A 15709-nucleotide genomic window follows, 5' to 3' on the forward strand; every position below is an offset into this window, starting at 1 on the left:
AAAACTAAGCAAAAGGGCTAGTCAGAAAGATTAGTATGTAGAGTTCCAAGAACGATAAAGACAGCTATGGATCTGTCCTCAGAGTTCAAGGACGAAAACGTCAGGAAGTAAAAAGGAAACTAGTAGGGAAGAACAGTTATGCCTGCCAAAAATGTACAGGCATATGTTTATGCCTATCATAAGTTTAGAGAATGTTTGAAGGTTGAAAAAACTTACATTTAAGCACAAATCACTGACAGTATCTCTTCAAATGGTGACAATTTTATAGAGTATTTTTGTCTACACAGTTGGGAATTTTTTCATATTAGTGAATCTTAATGATTTTCAGCCCTTTACAGGGCCATAATGCATCACAGATCATGGGATGGTCATTAATACTGCTCACCAACTATAACTAGTTCTCCCTCTCTTCTTAGTAAAGAGTAGGATATCAGTACCTGGCTTTCTTTTAACTGGGTGAGGCCACTGTTGACAAAGAATTGTGAGCAGAAATTATCTGTGCCACTTCCAGACTGGAGTTTTTCATTGCTAGGATGAGACCCTCTGGAGCTCTTTTTCCCCTCTGTGGCCACCAGCTATGTTCAAGATGTAGGCAGTTCTATCATCCAGAGTCCCTGAGTAACGACTAGTGCAGTGGTGCAGAGCCTCTACTGATTCATGATGGACATGTATCATGAACCATAAATAAACCTTTGTGACTTTAAGCTTTTGAAATGACAGCATATTTTTTCTAGCATAATTTAGCCTATCCTGATACAAATTTTAGCAATTCATACCAGCATCAAGTTCCTAATTAGAATTAATGGTGAGAGTGAATATACTTTTGATAAATATAATAATCTAGTATTTCTTGCCAGGTATAAAAGTAAGGACATGGTAACATTGTGAATGTCAATATCTCCAAGGATCAACCTCTTGACAGACATTTTGAAATGGGATAGTACTGTGGAAAGTGTATTGGACTAGTTGGGAATAAAAAGAAATCTAGGTTTGGGGCCCTACTCTATATCTAAATTGCTGTGTGACCAGGGGAAAGTCTTTCAACTTCTCTGGGCCACAGTTTTCTCATCTGTAAAATGATGAGACAAATTCAACACATTCAAAACTTGTCCAGGATCACCTAGTCACTAACCTTGTCAAACCAGATCAACTCCAACTGTTCTTGTTTTTCTCCAGAGTCTGTGCCCATTTTTTACCATAATACAATTACTTCAGTTGGATTTATGGACTTTTTTAGCTAAGATATCTTATGCTAAAGCCTATAGTGAAAACAACAGATTTAACATTTAATTTTCCTTCTTGTCTGGAACAAATCTCAAGTTGAAAAATGTTCTGTGTTCTCTCCCTCTCATCTTATGTTATCCACAGAAGGTGTACCAAGAGAGTGGATACAACTTTTATTAAATCTTCTGTCACCTTATATACTACTCACATATGACGTGTTTTTTCAGACAAAAAGAATAAAAGAAGGGAGTCTTTACAGCATCACTTATGCTGGTGTTATTTTGACTGAAGAACCTTGTTAGATTTGAAATCTAGTTTCCAGTCTGTTGTGTGGTAAAGAAGAATTAGGGTCATAAAAGGGTGTAATTTTGTTTGGGGGACTATAGATTTCTCTTTTCTGGAGCTCTGGTACTTTCTGTCATCTTTCTATACAGAATTGCTACTAAAATGTTGTATTTAAAATTTTCACTCAAGAAATCCTGAAAAGAGTGTTGATACATTACTAAAAAACCATATTGTTTCTTAATTACTTAAGTATAAATCTATAGTCTGACCCATACAATAATATTGTTTGTAAGTTGTAATAACGCTAATAATAAATTCATTTTTAAATATCCATGGGCTTCTTGATCTACGCAAAATGATCCAACCCCTTCTTCTAAGGGAATTTATAGTTAAATTTTAATTACAGATAACAGTGAAAATAATTAAATAAGTAAAGAAGCATCTACATCATTTTATCTTGGTTCCTTTGAAAGGGAATATTTAGATTAAGAATCTTGAGAAGATATGGGGGGGCGGTGTACGTGTGTTTGTGTGTGTGTAAAAACCACCACCATAATCAAGATACAAAACTGTTCCATCACCACAAATGAGCTTCCTTTATATTCCCGATCTTCACCCTGTTTCTTTCCCCAGGTAATCATTAATCTGTTCTTCATCACTATAGTTTTGTCATTTTGAGGATGTTATGTAAGTGGAATCATATAGTTTGCAACTTTTTGAGATAGACATTTTCTCACTAAAACACAATGTCCTTGAGATCCATCCAAGTTGTTGTATATATCAATAGTTTGTTCCTTTCTATTGTTGAAAAGTATTCCACTGTATGGATGTACCAAAGTTTATTTAACCATTCACCCATTGAAGGATATATGAGTTGTTTATAGGTTTTTGCAATTACAAATGAAGCTGCTATGAACATTCATGTAGAGGTTTTGTGTGAACATAAGTTTTCATTTCTCTAGGATAAATGCCCAAGACTGTGATTGCTGAGTCATATTTACTAATGCATGCTTAGTTTTATAAGAAACTATCAAACTGTTTTCTAGAGCAGTCCTACCATTTTACATTCACACCAGCAATAGCTGAGAGATCCAGTGTCTCTATATCTTCACCAGCATTTGCTATTATGACTTTTTTTTTACTTTAGTTATTCTATTAGGTGTGCAGTTATATCTCATAGGGGTTTTAATTTACATTTCCCTAATGACTAATGATGTTGAACACCATTTTATGTGTTTATATGCCATGTGTATCTCTTCTTTGAAAGGCCTTTTTTTGGCCCATTTTTCCAATTGATTTGTTTTCATACTGTTGAACATTTAGAGTTCTTTACATATTCTAGATATAATATTTTTGTCAAATATATGGTTTCCGAATATTTTCTCCCTGTCTGTAGTTTGTCTTCATCCTCTAACAGGATTTTTCACAGCAAAAAGTTTTTAATTCTGGTGAAGTCCAATTTAAGAATATTTTCTTTTCTTCTTTTATTCAAAAGATTGTGCTTTTGGTATCATGCCTAAAAACTCATCTTCTAGCCCTAGGTCCTGAAGATTTTCTCTTATGTTTTCTCTAACAGTTGTACAGCTTTATGTTTTAGATTTATGATTAATTTTGAATTAATTTTTGTATACACTGTGAAGTTTAGATTGAAGTTAATATTTTTTACCTCTATATAGCTCTCTAATTGTTCCAGTACCATTTGTTGAAAAGACAATTCTTCCTTCACCTTTGTCAAAAATCAGTTAGCTGCACTTGGGTTAGTTTTTCTTAGTTCTCTATTCTGTTCCATTGAACTACTTGTCTATCTGAGAAGACATTTTAAAAACAAAAACTCCTTCCTTTAGAATAATTTCTTTCAAACTGGGGGCTTGATCTTTTAGACCAAGAATGGAGACTCTTGTGAGTTCCAAGCAGTTTGGATGGCCAAATATAAGTTATATGCATGGATGGTTTGATATAAGCATAGGTTTTATGAGTATTACAGGAGGAAACATAAGATACTTTCCATAAAAAGGAACCCACAAGTTACAAATATCAAGTTACTAAACATTTCAAGATTCAGTGTTTTATGCCAACTCCAGAATGATGCCAAAAGCTTTAAAAGATATTTAAATGAATATATTTTAAAGATACATAAGTATATCTCTCTTTTCTGTTTTTCATTCCATTTCATACTCCAAAGATAGAAATTAGCAGGTCTAAGAACACACCAAATCCTGTTTTAAGATTTGTAGTCACTGAATATACTGTCAGTTACAAAATGCCTGGTTGCAGTTAATGACCTAAAGTGCTGCAATTTATTCCAGTTTTCAAATAAACTCAGCTGACATTTGTTTGAATAGCAAACCAAAGCAAACAAGAGTCTCACAGGCATGAATGAGATGTGACGGACAATGAAAAAAAAAGAAATTGTAGGCCAACTGCATGACATTTTCTATGGGGGAGGGGTGGATTTAAACTCTGTTGAGATTATTTTCATTTCCTTCAGTATGTCTGTGTCTGTTTTCATCCATAATTAACACATTGGAATCTCTTTCTACTAAGCAGCAACAACATAAAATAGGTGTTTCCTGAATTCTTTGAGGATTAAGTTGATGATAATCTCCTCTACAATACTCATATTAGAAATCTACAAAATAAAATTCTTCTGCAAATTAGAGATAGATGATTTCTATAGAATTTAACTCTTTCTGTTTATTTTATTCTCACTAATTTAGTTTAACTTTTCTAATAATTTTTATTCTCTGATTCTACCCAAAAAGGGAGTAAAGGAGTTACCATATCATCCAAAATGATAGTCTTGGGGGAAGTCATGAATTCTCAAGAGAAAACATCCTTTTTGGGTAGAGTTAAGGATATGGAGGGTGAAGGGGGAACATGGTTAGAGTGGGGGCTAGAGATTAACATATGTAATCATAAAGTACCTATTTCAAGAGGAAAGGGGTATTAAAATGTATCCACACTTAGAGTTTATTGACATTAGCTGTTCTTAATTCATATTATTTTCACACCTCACATTGCACTGAAAAATCCTGATGACTTGACCCTTTACCAATTTTAAATATCAAATACCTTCACATCATCAATAAAATTGTTTTGATGTAAAAATCTTTTTCCACATTACCAAGTATGTATCAGAGGCCTAACTGCTATCCCTTTCTTTGCCTCTGCTGGGCTCATTTGTGGGAAGCATTTTTAAAGGGCAACCACAGTGAGTCAAGCATGTTGTCTCCACAACTGCACAGCTGTGGTATCTTTGGGTATTTTTCTATTAATAACATTATGTGTTATTTATAAGCAGGACATTGTAATTGTGTTGATTTCATTAGCTCTGTCATATGGCTTCCTCTAGGGTTTTTTAAAGGGAACAGCTGTTTTTCACAAACATTTATTAAATAATTATTATTCAAAAATTTAGCTTCAAAACCTAAAACTTTGCTTAAGTTTTACTTGGCAACAACAGTGGGCATGAATTATTCAAGATGTGATATGTGGCAGGTGCAATGTGCTGATAAAATATCCTTTTTATTTCTACTATTAGGGTAGAAAATTATTAATCCCCCTGGAATACTAATCAAAAGAAAGAAGTACTTCAAATGGTTATGATTTATTAGAATTAAATTGTATTTGAAAAATCAGATGGAGTCATGAATTAACTAAACTTAGTTTTGTTAGATGAACTAGGGCATCAAGAACAAAATTACTTCCACCACTTTAAAACCTACTCCATTTCTTTTTTTTTTTTTTTCTCGGTACGCGGGCCTCTCACTGTTGTGGCCTCTCCCGTTGCGGAGCACAGGCTCCGGACGCGCAGGCTCAGCGGCCATGGCTCACGGGCCCAGCCCCTCCGCGTCATGTGGGATCTTCCCGGACCGGGGCACGAACCCGCGTCCCCTGCATCGGCAGGCGGACTCTCAACCACGGCGCCACCAGGGAAGCCCCCTACTCCATTTCTAAGTCCTCAGTAAACACGTTCTGTTCTTCCCTGATGTGTTGTGTCTCAGCCAAAATTCATCTACTCTCCTCTTCAATGTCTGTTACTATTTTGTGTTCATCAGATGTCTCCCGAGCCTCAAATACCTGCACCGTGCATAAGGTTCCAGAAGCAAGGCTAAGAACACAGGTCCTATCTAACAACATTAGAGAATATTAATAAGTAACTGGGTCATCTCTCTCATTCTTTATAAATAAACAGCAACATATTTGGATGGCTTAGGATAAACATGTTGTTCAAGTTAATCCATTAGAGCATGATAAAATTCTACCTGCTCAATTGTGACAAGAAAAGAGTTAGATTCTAGCATTGCTCTGCTATCTCCTAGCTTGATGAGAGTGGGAAAGTTACAAGGAAGTTACTGCTTAAAAGGAATAGATCACCATTTGATCTGGAAGGTGAAAAATCACCAACCATTTTCATAATAAGGGAGTTACTCCTGTCAAAACGCATATTCCAATCTTACTTCTCAGCTCTATTCTGAGGGATGAGAGTGAAGAAAGAAATATAAAAGAAATGCTTCCAAAAAGTACTTCTCGGCAATTGATTAAAGAGATTCTAACCAGAGCTGTATAGTCATCATAACCACCAGATCTCCTTCCTTCAAGTCAGCCAGGGACACCTGTTTCTTAGGACCAGCTGAAGACGGATGCCTCTAGCCTTAAACAGGGAGGTTTGCACTTCAAATTCCTTATCAACAACTCTTTAATCATGAAAGAGCAAAACGTATAACACTAATTGGTAGAGAATATTATCATATATTGTTTTTCTGTCATCAAAGAAGATGAGCACACATATTATATCCTTGAAAATAATACTTGGTTTTTGATGCAGTTGGAAGAAAAAAATTAGGTAGATGGTTCTTAATCTCAAAATTTGCCAGGTCATATAAAAACTGTTTCAAATTTAGTTCTATATTTAAAATATTATAATAGCATCAGAAAGAATTTAATTTATGTAGTTTTTTCATTAAAAAAGGTAATTCACACAGAATAATATACCACCAGTTTAAGGCATTAAAAAACACAAGTAAAAAAATGACTTGAAATAAAACAGGTAAAGGAAATGAACAGTTAGTTCTCAGGAAAAAATTAAAAACATATGAACAAATGTTCAATCTCACTAATAATTAGAGAAATACAAATTACAGCACTGAGATTTATTTTGCATCTACAAAATTAGCCGAAATTTTTACAAGTTTGATGATTTTGTGTGGCAAAGGTTTGGGGGAAATAAGCATTCTCGTACATTGTTGAGGGAAGTATAAATTACCAAAACATTTTATGAAGGCAATTTTGCAAAATCTATAAAAGTAAAAAAAAGTTTGCTCTCTTTGACACATAAATTCCACTGCTAAAAATTCATCCTACATGAATACCTACAAAATAATCCCAAAATATATGTGTAAATGATTATTGCAGCAATGTTTACAGCAAAAAAACCCACAAAGCAATCTAAATCCCTATCAAGACTGGCTAAATAAATGAAAGTTCATCCATAACTAAATGTGATGCAGTCATTAAAGAGATTAAAAAGATTGAGTAATCTGTATTGATAATATGGAAAATGATCCAAATATATTAAATGAAAAAAGCAAGGCATGAATGCAGTATATAATACCTCTTATGTAAATATAAAAAGGGCATACATTTACATGCAGATCTAGGCATTAAAATTTTTATGAAAAGATGTACAAGAAGCAATTAATAGTGTTTACCTTTGAGGAGAAGTACTATGAACAAGAGTAGAGCAATGTTCTTGCTTTTTTACCTTTCTATGATTTTTGAATTTTAAATATCAGCAGTTAATTTTTTTAATGTTAACAGGGATGAACTAGGTGAAAGCCATTTTTATCTTCTTCTATTTACTTTTAGTATATTTTAAATAAAAGAGAGCTACAAAGACCACTTAAATTATATCAAACGAGAATTAACCAAGCCAGTATTATTTATAATATTATCATGATTGAACATTTAATTCCACACTACCTCTGGCTAGAGTTAAGGCAATGATTAAATGCTAGACCTGAGACTCTATTCCTAAGGTCTACTGAATCTACATTTCAACAAGATCCCTGGTGATATGTATTCACATTAAAATTTCGGAAGCAGCAGGTAAAAGACAACCCTAGGCGTGCCCACAGTTCCTAGTGCACACCTGTATCACAGCATTCATTATACAGTACTTACAACTTTGTTTACTTATCTAAATCCCGCATTAGAGGTGAGGTTGTTAAAAGCAAGATCTAAGGTGTTTTTTTCTTTTTCTTTTTTTCTAGTTTTTGGTGTGGCTTGTGGGATCTTAGTTCCTCAACCAGGGATTGAACTCGGGCTCTCGACAGTGAAAGCACAGTCCTAACCACTGGACTGCCAGGGAACTCCCTAAGACTTTTGTTGTTGTTGTTCTACATTCATGGCACCTGGCACACAATAGACCATAAATGTTTGTTAAATAAATGAGTAAATAAGCAAGAAAGGATGACAGCAATTCATCAATTACATGGCAATATGGAAATATTAATTACAAATGACAGAAAAAGTAATTTCTTAAAAATTATTTTTAAAAACCACTATGTTTAAATGTATATATATCCTAGAAACACATTACAAAATATTTTTACCCTCAACAAATAGTAAATAAATTCAGGACACCAACTAAAGTCTCTTATAATGTTTGCCCTTTCTTTTAAAAAGTCCCATATAATATCACCAGTTGGGGCACAACCTAGCAGTTGAAAAGATAGAAATAAATTACTGTTAGATATCTACTGTTTTCCTGATGACACGCAAATTATGCTACTGTTTAAGACTGCGGCTGCTGCTGGCTCTGCATCACTGTTTACTATAATTACAGCCTTCAGGTTTCATCCTGACCCATATCTCATTATAGGATATGCCCAGGCCAGATGAGCAATTTCAGAAACCAGTAGCACTGATGGATGTTTGCAAAATTGTGGCATTAGATATCTCTCTTTCTAATAGCATGAAAATTCTTTAGTATACCTTCATCCTTCAACAAAAAAATCCTCACCTGGCTGTTTCTCGCCATTCAGCATCCTCACCTTCACGCCAGCAAATCTCATCCAGTTCCGTAAAAAGGTCATGAGGAATGTGTTCCTCATCATCATCCTCAGTTCCAAGAATAAACTGTACCCGCTGTGATGGGGTGTCTATGGAAATCAGAGACATGAACATGCATTATCATGACTTGGAGCTTGAAATGTCCCGGTCACCGCCTTCAACACCACTCCAAACTCACATCTCCCCTGCCCCCCACACTGCAGCACGCAGCCAGAGTAGACTTGGGAAATTAAGACTAAATTTGGCATTATATTAAGTCTAGTATAATGCGGGATCATAAATATGTAAAATGTAAATATGTAATGTATCTATATTATCAAAGATAAAATCAAATGTGATGATTATTTTGGATTACATATAACATCATGGAAACTATTTCTACATCTCTTTTATACACACACACATTTTCTTTCATCACATATGCTACATTTTATGGTAATATTCATAAGAGTAGACTATGATAAAATTCACTTATACTAAAACTGTGCTGAATATAATTCACCAAAGAACTCCCTTATGATGTTTCTTTGTAGTCACAACCTTATCCCTCTCCTAACCCCTGGCAACCACTAATCTGGTCCCTACTGCTATAGTTTTGCCTTTTCCACAATGCCATATAAATGGAAACATACAATGTATAGTTTTTTGAGACTGTTGTTATTCACTTATCATAATGCCTTTGAGATTCTGAGATTTATCTGTGTCACTGAATGTAACAGTAATTCCTTCTTTTTATTGCTGAGTAATAGTCCATTGCAGGAATGTACCATAGTTTTCTTATCCATTCATTTACTGAAGGGTATTTAGTTTACAATTTTTTCAATTATGAACAGAAGTGCTATAAGTATTCTTGTACAGGTTTTTGTGTGAACATAAGTTTTTATTCTCTAGGGCAAATACCTAGGAGTAGGATTGCTGGGTTACCTGGTAAATGTGTTATTCAATCAATACATTTGTGATGAAAATTATAAAACTTTATTGAATGATGTAAAAGTAGACCTAAATAAATGAGCAAGTTTATATTAATGGGAAAGCCCAATAGTGGAAAACCATCTTATAAATTCCATGTTATTCCAATAAAACATTTGGTATTTTCAAACATTTTTTAAAACACAAAAGAATGAGTAAATCAGTAACAAGCAACAGTGATTACTGAAATCTATAATGTTAAATACTTTGTGAAAATAAACCAATTAATCAGTAACTTAAAGGGTTAGGTTATAATTAAGTCACGACTGAGGATTTCAGAAGTCAAAAGTGAAAAATATACATATTACATAAAACATAATATAGTGTCATACTTTCTGTTCAATATATGTTTGTGATGGGGCCCTAGCCTCTGCCTATGTTATTAGCCTTACCTTCTGCCACTCTTACCCTTGCAATTCCATTCTGAGTACCTTAGCCTTCTTTCAGATTTTTAAAAATACCATGCTCCTTCCCACTTCAGGACCATCGCACATATTGTTTCCTCTAGATCTCCCATATATCTTTCAGCATCTACTTCACTGTAATATGCTTCAGCAAGCCTACCTAATCAGCCTCATAAAACACAAACACACATATAAGCACACTCGTATGCAATAATTAAGTCAGGCACCTGTTATCTTAACTCACAGCACTCTATACTTCTCCTTGCTATACTTACCTCAATTGTCATTTAAAATTTACTGTTCAATAACAAATTAAATACTTTAAATAGAAAATATTTCCAGCTGCCAGAATTAGTCTCTTAGAAGGAATTAGGATCTAGTCCCTAAAGAAGAAATTATGCATGCAAAAATACTTTTCAAATTATAAAGCATTATATAAATATTATTAATGATGACTGATGCTGATGCTAGTGGTAGTGGGGATGGTTACAATGGAAATATAGGCCTGTCAAATAGAGAGGTTTAGAATTAAAGCGCGGAGAATGAGAAAATAACAGTGCCGTTAATTAAAAGAGGGTTGTAACATGGGTAAGCCTTGAAGGCACTAAGTGAAATAAGACAGCGAAAGGTAAATACTATATGACCTCACTTACATGTGGAATCTAAAAAAAAAACACAAGATGAAACAAAACAATAAAACAAAACAAAAACACCGAACTCATGGAAAAAGGGATCAGATTTGTGCTTACCAGCTTTGGCGGGGGAGGGGGGCAGGGAACTGGAGGAAAATGGTCAAAAGGTATAAACTTCCAGTTATAAGATAAATAAGTACTAGGGATGTAATGTACAACATAATGACTATAGTTAACACTGCTGTATGATATATAGGAAAGTTGTGAGTAGATCCTAAGAGTACTCATCTCAAGGAGACATTTTTTTCTTTTCTTTTTATTGTATCTACATGAGATGATGAATGTTAACTAAACCTATCATGGCAGTCATTTCACAACATATGTAAAGCAAACCATCATGCCATACACCTTAAACTTATACAGTGAGGTATGTCAATTATTTTGCAATAAAACTCGGGGAAAAAAAGGCTTGTCAGAATGAGGAGCCACTATTGTAGGCTGAGCACAAGAGGCATCTTTTAGATATGCTGAGTTTCGGGTGATTATGGTTCAAACATATAAAGATGGTCACAGGAAAGGTGGATATTTGATTCTGGAAAAGACGACAGGGTCAGAGGTAAAGACATGGGTTGCATTTAACTAGAGAAGTCATTTGATTACAATGGATGAGGACTCAAAAATGAAAGAATAGAGAGAGAAGACTCAGCATCAGGGGAATAATAAGGTTTAAGATTTAGGATGAGGAAGAGTTAAAAAAATCAGAAGAGGGGCTTCCCTGGTGGCGCAGTGGTTGAGAGTCCACCTGACGATGCAGGGGACACGGGTTCGTGCCCCGGTCCGGGAAGATCCCATGTGCCGCGGAGCGGCTGGGCCCGTGAGCCATGGCCGCTGAGCCTGCGCGTCCGGAGCCTGTGCTCCGCAACGGGAGAGGCCACAACAGTGAGAGGCCCGCGTATTGCAAAAAAAAAAAAAAAAAGTCAAAAGAGGATTAGGTAGATATGTAAAAGAATTTATACATTAAACAAATATATAATGAGCACCTTCCATTGGTCAGGTGAATTAGACAGATATAAACAGAAAAAAACCCTCTGCCCATATAAAGCTTACATCTGATGAGAGAGTAGTACAACAGTGGTCAAGGTAGAAAAGGATTTCAAGAAGATTAAGAAGTCAATAATGTCAGATGCTGTAGAATCAATGAGGAGAACTAGGTGTAACAGGATTTGGACAGCTTAATGTTCAATAGCACTGGAATGTCAAAGACCATATATTACTTTTACAATCAGAAAAAAAACAAACTATCAATATTTCTTTTGGAATACAGACCATGTTTTCAACAAATGGTTAGTTAAAATCAAACTTACAAAGTTATCTGAGGAAAGCCACTAATAGAATCATAACTGGAAATAAGCAAGTTCCTTTGCAAACTTTCATCTTTTCATTGTTAGCTATGTTACTCCTACTGCTTTAATTACTCACATATTAATTAACCAGGGTCTTAAATACGTTTTTCCTAATAATCAGTGAAAATACTCTCCTTTCTGTAGACCCTGTCCAAAAGTTCTCTATTTTTCAGGCCCTTTCTGGAGAATGGTCAAAAATATGCTGAGAAATATACTTCTTATAACAACAGAACAAGTATAATGACAGAAGTGAATTGGAAAATTCCCTTTTACATATATGATCTTACTGTCATGAAAACCACAGGCTTCATACACAATGACATTTAGATCAAGAAAGCAGATTCATTAGATGTTTACCATTTTGCATTTCTGAATTATAGGTGCTTTTCTTCTTTATCCTTGTTATATTTCAGATAAATCAATATTTAGATTATCTTCTGAAATCATGAAATGATGACAAGTTTAATGTTCCAAGTTGATGTCTCCAGGCTCTTTGCAGCTCAGTATTATTTTCCATCTTCATTTGAACTTTAAAATTTTGCTCATGTTATTTGAATGTCCTACATAATCTATTCGTTTGGATTCCTATATTTTAATTCATTTTATAATTGAAATAATATATTTATTATTAATGCCAATTAGTCTACTTTGTTATGGATTGATAAAAAGAACATTTCAGCTGAAGCATTAAGAACCAACAGGCATTCCTCTCCAAAGGGGACGTGAGACTACATGCAGAACTTACAAACTATGTTCCTAAAAACCTAGTTATTTAACTCTAACTCTTTACCCATGCTAAGGCTATAAAGAGATCATAAGTTGAAAATAGCAGACACATTCTGGAAAGAATTTCTTCAAAGAAAGCTGTAATGTGAGTCCCAAGTTTCCTTAATCCCTTACAAAAGGAGGGGAGTAGTCTGTCTGCCTCTCCCTCAAGACAACTGAGTAGTGCTCTAGGGCATCATGAATTTAACATGTCTCCCCACAGTGGACTGGGGTATGATTCCTCCCTGAGAAACAAAGTCTGCCTAGCTGCTGATGGCTGAGATTGCTGCTGTGAATAACATGCACTCCAGAATTCACCAGGGTAATGAGTGTGTGCATGTTTTCTGTGAATCATATCTGAGCTGCACCTATGAGACAGAGAGAGTCGGAGAGAAGCAGAGAGACAGAGAGAGAGAGAGAATATGCAAGATAGAGAGAATGTGGAATGTGGGGTCATCTTAGATGCTGTCCAAGAGGCTGCCATGGAGCAATTACAAGACTTTAGCAGGGGGAATCTATCACTATAGCCGAATATCTGGGGGATAAGTAATAAGGCAGAAAAGAGTGCAGGTAAAAGAAAATGAGACAATTTAAATTCTTGCTAAGCCTAGAGAGTATGACATCAGCTTGTAAGACTACCAGCTAAGTAACAGCTTTCCTGCCCGATTCCACTTAGTTCTTTTCATTTCCTATGCTCCAGATCTGAATGGATCAGAAACTAGAGTTAGAAAGATGATGAAGCATCTGGAAGAAGGAGAAGAAGTTCAAGGTAGGAGGGGAAAAAAACAACTACATTCTCTGTTCTCAACTGGAGCACACCTGGTTAAGAGAGGGAGGCAAAAGGCCTTACAGTTAAAGCAAGTTCAAAGTTTTCACTATTACATGAGACTAAATATTTTAATTACTTATTAGAGGACTTCAAGTTACCTACGAGTGACTAGAAAGGCTGGAGAACCCATCAGAGTTTTCATTCAGGAGCAGAATAACAATTAGATCCACTGAGTAACTACAAAGGGATGGTACAAGCCAGAATAGAGTTACTTTATAATTAAATCCCACAAGTAGTGTTCAGTCAATATAAAAGTTACAAGAATCCTAGAAATGATCATAGTTCTTTCATATTCATAAATGAGTCCTTCAAACTCAAAACTAACAACCTGATCAAAAAATGGGCCAAAGATTTTAACAGGCAACTCACCAAAGAAGATATACAGATGACGAATAAGCATATGAAAAGATGCTCCACATCATATAGTACCAGGGAAATGCAGATTAAAACAACGAGATACCATTATGCACCTATTAAAATGCCCCAAATCCAGAACACTAACCACACCAAATGCTGGCAAGGATGTGAAACAACAGGAACGCTCTTTCACTGCTGTTGGGAACGCAAAATGGTATAACTCCTTTGGAAGACAGCTTAGCAGTCTCTTACAAAACTAAACGTACTTTTACTATATGGTAGAGCATTGCACTCCTTGGTATTTACCAAAAGGAGTTGAAACTTATGCCCACCAAAAGACCCTGCACACAGATGTTTATAGCAGCTTTATTCATAGTTGCCAAAACTAGGAAGAAGCCAAAATGTCCTTCAGTAGGTGAATGGACAAATCTATTATGATTCACACAGACAATAAAATATTATTCAATGCTAAAAAGAAATGAGACAGTAAGCCATGAAAAGACATGGAGAAATCTTAAATGTATATTAGTAAGTGAAAGGAGCTGATCTGAAAAGGCTACATACTGTATGATTTCAACTATATGAAATTCTGGAGAACTATGGAGAGAGTAAAAAGATCAGTGGTTGCTGGGGGTGGTAGTGGAATGAATAGGCTGAGAACAAAGGATTTTAAATACTCTGTGTGATATTAGAATGACAGATATATGTCATTATACATTTGTCCAAACCCACAGAACATACAACACCAAGAGTGAGCCCTAAGGTAAACTATGGTTTTGTGCATGATTATGATGTGTCCATGTAAGTTCATCCTTGGTAAAAGAATGTACCATTCTGAGTGATGTTAATAATGGGGGTGGCTGTACCTCCCAAGGAGTATATGGGAAACCTCTGTACCTTCCTGTCGATTTTCATGAAAACCTAAAACTGCTCTAAAAACTAAAGGCTTTTTTTTTAACATCTTTATTGGAGTATAATTGCTTTACAATGGTGTGTTAGTTTCTGCTGTATAACAAAGTGAATCAGCTATACGTATACATATATCCCCATATCCCCTTCCTCTTGCGTCTCTCTCCCACCCTCCCTATCCCACCTCTCTAGGTGGTCACAAAGCACTGAGCTGATCTCCCTGTGCTATGCAGCTGCTTCCCACTAGCTAGCTATTTTACATTTGGTAGTGTATGTATGTCCATGCCACTCTCTCACTTTGTCCCAGCTTACCCTTCCACCTCCCCGTGTCCTCAAGTCCATTCTCTACGTCTGCATTTTTATTCCTATCCTGCCCCTAGGTTCGTCAGACCACTTTTTTTTTTTAGAATCCATATATATGTGTTAGCATACAGTATTTGTTTTTCTCTTTCACTTCACTCTGTATGACAGACTCTAGGTCCATCCACCTCACTACAAATAACTCAGTTTGATTTCTTTTTATGGCTGAGTGATACTCCATTGAATATATGTGCCACATCTTCTTTATCCATTCATCTGTCAATGGACACTTAGGTTGCTTCCGTGGCCTGCCTATTGTAAACAGAGTTGCAATGAACATTGTGGTACATGACTCTTTTTGAATTATGGTTTCTCAGGGTATATGCCCAGTAGTGGCATTGCTGGGTCATATGGTAGTTCTATTTTTAGTTTTTTAAGGAACCTCCATACGGTTCTCCATAGTGGCTGTATCAATTTGCATTCCTACCAACAGTGCAAGAGGGTTCCCTCAAACACCAGCATTTCTTGTTTGCAGATTTTTTGATGATGGCCATTCTG

The 15709-nt window shown here is 35.4% G+C and overlaps 1 protein-coding gene across 3 annotated transcripts in view; it reads right to left on the reverse strand.

Annotated features, from left to right (window-relative positions):
* The window catches only part of SLC4A10 (solute carrier family 4 member 10), a 317528-nt gene that overhangs the window by 141660 nt on the left and 160159 nt on the right, over positions 1 to 15709 (reverse strand). For all 3 annotated transcript variants that reach the window (XM_060016683.1, XM_060016684.1, XM_060016685.1), the window contains exon 4: positions 8534 to 8672. In XM_060016683.1, coding sequence (XP_059872666.1) covers positions 8534 to 8672 — 139 coding nt within the window. The remainder of the gene's footprint in view (positions 1 to 8533; positions 8673 to 15709) is intronic.

Source organism: Delphinus delphis, chromosome 7 (genome assembly GCF_949987515.2).
Source record: "Delphinus delphis chromosome 7, mDelDel1.2, whole genome shotgun sequence".
In the NCBI taxonomy this organism is placed as follows: Eukaryota; Metazoa; Chordata; class Mammalia; order Artiodactyla; family Delphinidae; genus Delphinus; species Delphinus delphis.